General features: G+C 34.6%; 1 protein-coding gene across 1 annotated transcript; it reads left to right on the top strand.

Moving 5' to 3' along the window:
- Window positions 1-1,709: 1,709 nt before the first annotated feature.
- LOC109005628 (alkane hydroxylase MAH1-like) lies at window positions 1,710-3,268 on the top strand. Its single transcript, XM_018984638.2, has one exon. The coding sequence runs from the start codon at window positions 1,727-1,729 to the stop codon at window positions 3,266-3,268; it is 1,542 nt and encodes a 513-aa protein (XP_018840183.1). The 5' UTR covers window positions 1,710-1,726.
- Window positions 3,269-6,333: the final 3,065 nt, after the last annotated feature.

The raw sequence follows: 6,333 nt of genomic DNA, 5'->3' as shown, positions 1-6,333 counted from the left end.
GAACTAGATCCCTTCCGGCTGGTTTGGTCATTACGAAAATCGGTTTCGAACCAGACTGATATAAAATCATATCGGTTTAATCAAGTCGGATCGGTATGGACTGATTTTCTGACTTTCCATTGTGTTTTTACACTGCTACCTCCTTAGAGCACTCTCATTGGATTAGTCAAAGTTAAAGGACAGTTTTGATGAATGAAGAGAAATTTAATTTTTGACTATTCCATTCACATAAATTTCCACATTGGAATAACTATTTGTTCATTATATAATAATAAAATAATATAAGATGAATTTTATTTTGGTTATTCACATTAAATCTCTACATTAGATTATACATTTATTCATTATATGGTAATGAATAACTAAAAATTTCAAAAATATTTAATTTTTTTAATTATTAATTTTTTTAATTTTATCATATTTTACTATTTTACTTATTATATGTTAATTAATAATAATGTTCTTATTAAATTAATATATCACTAAGTCAAATTAATATATTAATTGTGATAAAATATGTGATATAAAGAAGGGGAGAGAGAAATAATTAATAAAATATGTATTTGATGTATGTACAGTAACCTTCAAATTTAAAAAAACTTTTGAAAGTCACTGTAGTTAAATTCTAAATATTTAGAATTTAACTAATCCAATATGAGCATATTTTACTCTTTAATAACTAAATACTCATTAAATTTAACTTTTAATTAATTCAATAAGAGTACTCTAAAATATTCATTAAAAATATTCTTTAATTTTGATTAATCTAATAAGAGTGCTCTACATGAATAGTCACTCTAGATCATTGCTCTTGAGTCCTTGACACTCACCAAAGTCATCCCGTAGTCAATTACTCTACATCATCGCTACTACTAGACCCACAGGATATCTTACTGGCAACAAACAACTCAGGGCACTCCACACTCCACTCAACCTCATACATAAAGACAATCTTTTAAGTTCTGTTTAAATTTAGAAATGTTATCAATTCATCTAATCTCATTTTAATATTATAATTTTTTTAAATTTTTATATAAAATATAATAAATAATTTATTTATTTGTAAATTCTAAAATAATAATAATAATAATAAAAATAATATCCAAACCGCACCTAATTCATGACTCATGCCAAAGAGATTTTTTGCTTTCGGCATCTCCAGTACCGGTATTTCAAATGCCCTTTCTGAATTTTGTCCTCAACATGCAAATCAGAAAAGAAATATGACAAACACGTAATATTTTTTACAACATTTTAAAGAAGTATATTTTAAAATTAGAAATAAAATATTTCATAACTGTAACTTTATTTTATAAAAATATTTTTATTTTAAAATATAATTGTGAAAGGTGTTGTCTGTATAGGTTGACTAGGTTAGATTTGGATAATAAATTGAAATTAAGTAAAATAAAATTTGAAAGTTAAAAATATAATAAAATATTAGTAAAATATTTATTATATTTTATAAAAAAATTTATAAGAATTATAATAATATGATGAGAAGATGTAGCATGAAAGTCATCCGTAGCCGCTCTACAAATATTAATTACGTTGACTAGATGATCGCTAGTGACCACCAACATTCTACGAGAGTCATCCCGAAATCGCTCTACAATTAATTAGTCTAGATCTTCGCTCTACAATGAATTACTCTACTAAAGGCATTCGGCCACCATTGTAAGTCATCGCAAAAAACCAAAGCACTCGTACGTACAGCTGAGCTCCAATGGCCCTACTTTGGCACCCAGAGATGCTTGTCTCGTTTCTTTGCTTCCTTTTCCTTTCGCTTTTACGTTGGAGATGGAACAAACACTCTCCCATCATAAACTGGCCTGTCGCCGGAATGCTTCCGGGGCTTCTTCTTAATGCATGGAATTTCCACGACTACGTAACTCGGCTTCTTCAACATTATGGTGGCTCGTTCATGTTTAAGGGCCCTTGGTTTAGTAGCATGAACTTTGTGGTCACTAGTGATCCCAACGACATCCATCACATTCTGAGCAGAAAATTTTCTAACTACGAGAAAGGACCCAAGTTCCGTGAGATTTTTGAACCTCTAGGAAACGGAATTTTCAATTCCGATTCTGACTCGTGGAAGTCCCAGAGGAAGCTGATCCATTCGTTGATGACAAATAGCAAGTTTAACATGTTCTTAAAGAAAGCTGTGCACGAAGAGGTGGAAATGGCCCTCATTCCTGTTCTTGATCACGTCTCAAGTCTAGGAATCGAGGTGGATTTACAAGACGTTTTCCAGCGATTAACCTTCGATAATATTTGCAACACAGTTTTAGGCTTTCATCCAAATTTCCTCTCGGTTGAATTTCCTGAACTTGCACATGCAAGGGCGTTTGATAAGATGGAGCAAGGAGTCTTTTACCGACACATTGTGCCAGAAAGTTACTGGAAGTTGCAGAGATGGCTTCAAATGGGAGAAGAGAAGAAGCTGAGCAATGCTTGGAGAACTTTTGATCAATTCCTATACCATACTATCTCATCCAGGCGAGAAGAACTGAGGCAAAGCAAAACCGAGACGACAGAAGAAGCCAAATTCGACTTGTTGACAGCTTATATGGCTCATGAAGAAGAAGGAACATTGAAACTGGACGGTTTCCCAAACTCCAACGAGTTTTTAAGGGACACCGTATTCAATCTCGTGGTAGCAGGGAGAGACAGCGTAAGTGCGGGGCTAACTTGGTTTTTGTGGCTTATTGCAACACACCCAGCAGTGGAAGCTAAGATTCTAGAAGAGATCAGAGACAATTTGGCTGCGAATTCTAACGAAAACCAGAGGATCTTTTGTATAGACGAGCTGAGCAATCTAGTTTATCTCCATGGAGCGATGTGCGAGTCCTTGCGGCTATTCCCGCCCTTACCTTTCGAGCATCTGCACTCAGTTCATTCTGACATTCTCCCTAGCGGCTTGTATATTGGTCCAAGTACAAGATTGCTGTATTCTCTCTACTCAATGGGAAGGATGGAAAGCATATGGGGTGAAGATTGCTTAGAATTCAAGCCAGAGAGATGGATTTCGGAGCAAGGAAGAATAGTGCATGTACCATCTTACAAGTTCGCAGTATTCAATGCTGGACCCAGGACGTGTCTAGGCAAGGAAATGGCTTTAATTCAGATGAAGATGGTTGCGAGTGCTATCATTTGGAATTATCACGTTCAAGTGGTTCAAGGTCATCCTATTATTCCCAGCATCTCTGTTGTACTTCATATGAAGTATGGTTTGAAGGTTAAAATCAGCAAGAGATCAATTATTTGATGAAGAAATTATATCTCTAGGGTCTGTAATTTGCTTTACAGATGAGATCCACATTTACTATATATATATATATATATATATATATATAAATGTCGTGTGCAATAAATTCTCACAATAACAGAAAGATCTTATTCGGTATTTTGAATAAATGAAATTATATAGATAAGAGATGCAAGCGTAGTACAGGTCGGGCATTATCTTTTATAAGCATGGTAAGACCAAATGCAGTGCAACCAACAGAAACTATAAATCTCACAAAATGTAGCTGTTAACTTTCCATTTATCGCACAATGCTACTTTAAACTTGGAATGCTTAACAATCCTACCAAAAAAGTAATATAAGTACCATACCAGGTTTCAGATCTCGGTGAATGATCCCATGGGGGTGTAAACATGATTCCATTGCACGAGCAATATCAAGTGCAAACCCAACCACCACATGCATATCCAAGCACCTTGGCCGCATATTCAGGCTCAGCAAGTACTTGCGCAATGTCCCACCCAATAGAAGCTCAGTCACTATCACCATGACAGGATCCATGCAAGCCCCAATAAACTGATAACACGGAGAGATATAGCCGTAAGCCGTTAGATATGGCATGCACGCCCACTTCAATGGTTTCCATGTAAGATATGATCACTAACAATTCCATGTGATTTCCCGCTCCTTTCTGAGCATAAAAATCCACGCGCGATGTTTATTAGCTCTGTTGTTGAACTAATCTCAAATCTAATTGTTAATAGAATTTATAATTTTTTTATTTTTTATTTATAAAAAAATTAAACTTATCTCTAAGACTGTTCATCCGGGTTTCGGACCGGATTTCCGGGTATACCCGGCCCGGAACCCGGCTTCAAACCCGGGCCGGGTTTCGGCCCGGATACACCCGGGTTATGACCCGGGCCAGAACCCGGGTTTCTACAACCTGGAAATCCGGGTTCCAGCTTCAACCCGCCTTTTTTTTTTAATTTAATTAATTAATTAATTTATAATAAAGCACATATTATTTTTTTTAACTACAATATCTTTTTTTTTTTTTTTTTTTATAATCTAAAAGTCTATGTTACTAAAAAGTTGGTAATATATATATATATATATATTTAATTTGAGATTAGATGATCATGTATATGTAATATATTCCATATTCCAATATGATAATACTACTGTTAAAAATGATCGATCTAGTAGTTTCTAACCTCTACTACTTCTAACCTTCCATGACCATGCATTATCATGTAAAATGCATGCAATAATGTAATTCACTACATATTAAATTAAATTACATTACATTACATTACAAAACACAAAATTATAATATATGAAAATTACAAAATGCTTCAATTGAAAGTTTGAAACTGGCATCTATTCAGCTGCTTTTGTGTCCTTCAAGTGTTTACTAATTACATCAGCACGTCATGAGAAACTAGAGAACCTGAAAAAATAAAACAAGTAAGAGCACCATATCATCTTACAGGAATAGACAGACGAGAATGATTCATGTAAAATCTCCAATCCTTAACCAAGGTAGAAGCAAGTACATGAATTTCTATTTCTACCTTTTATGAGTTTCTAGCATTTTTCCTTATCATTAGTTAACCCATGCTTTCACAGCCATATCATTAGTTACCTTGCAAGATAATGTAAAGTACTTTTTACTACCTCAATAATTTTCAATAATTGGGGCAAGTAATCAGTCTTTGTTATCAAAATCTGATATATACTTTAAATTGGATTTATGGTTGTAACCTTCCACTTTAAAGCATGAGTCTTCAAAATTATATATTTTTTAAGATAATACAAGATACAAGTTGAGGCACATGTTTGTTCACAGCAGAAAAAAGTACTATAATCTTTCCAGTGTTGCTATTAGATGATACTTTATACAACTCAATAGATGTTCTTTTGGTGCAATTGATTCTAATGAAAATTGGAGGACAGATTATCTACTCTGGAATGCTAGGTCGCCATTCAAGTAAATTCATTGAATATTTTGAGGTAAGCATAGATTCACAATTAGCAATTAGCAAACTTCTAGTTGCAACATTAATGCACATTCATTTATTTTGAGGTAAGAACGGTACATATGCTGTTCCTTGCACCAATACACCACAGATTGTTTCTAACATTGACTATATACATAATAAAAATGACTGCAAAAGGTTCATAAAAGGTTATGGTGGGATAGTAGGGCCACTAACCAGTTTGTTAAAAAAGAACCAATTGATTATGAAAGAAGAAAGTACTTACTCTAAATCTTCAGCATCAATGGGAAGAGAAACTCACAGCATCCTCTGTTGATAATGAAGCTAGATGATCATCTAAAAAAATATTAAAAAATAAGTTAGATAGATAATAAACCAAGATAGATAGATATTAAAAAAATATTTCAAGTTTCAAACTTACCTTCAAGGTCCATCGACTGTACATATTCTTTCAACTCCCGAATGTCGACAGGTTTGGTCCTTAACCAATTTTGGGTGCAAATGAGGGTTTCGACAGTTTCCGGAGACAATGAACTCCTAAAAGGATCCAATATTCATCCTCCAGTATTGAATGCAGACTCTGAGGCAACAGTGGAAATGGGGGTGGCTAACACATCACGTGCTACCTCAGCAAGGACAGGATAATTGGCGGCATTAACTCTCCACCAATCTAAGAGAACAAAACCGAGCGAGTTATTTACACACGCCTCAGACAAATACTTATCTAGCTCCGATCTAAACGCCATAACACCCTGCTCCTCAAGGAATTTGGTGAACATGATCTGAAATTTAGTCGGAGGCAGTGTTGGCTCATTAGAACTCCCCCCACTAGTAGTGTTTGGCCTCCCTTGAGCCACATTAGAACTCCCCCCACTAGCCACACGAAATGTGTTATACTGCTCGATCAAGCGGCCTAAAAGTAGTTTTACCTTGTCCTCTGTCTTATCCGTCAACTCATACCCTTTGCACTTTTGCAACCAAAACTTCATTGCCATCATTTTGTATCGTGGATCAAGCACAAAAACGACATATATCATTAAGTTGAACCTATTTGTGTTACCCCAATACTTGTCATACTTACT

This window comes from Juglans regia, chromosome 10 (assembly GCF_001411555.2).
Source record: "Juglans regia cultivar Chandler chromosome 10, Walnut 2.0, whole genome shotgun sequence".
Taxonomy (NCBI): Eukaryota; Viridiplantae; Streptophyta; class Magnoliopsida; order Fagales; family Juglandaceae; genus Juglans; species Juglans regia.
This window is presented reverse-complemented; position numbering and strand designations above follow the sequence as displayed.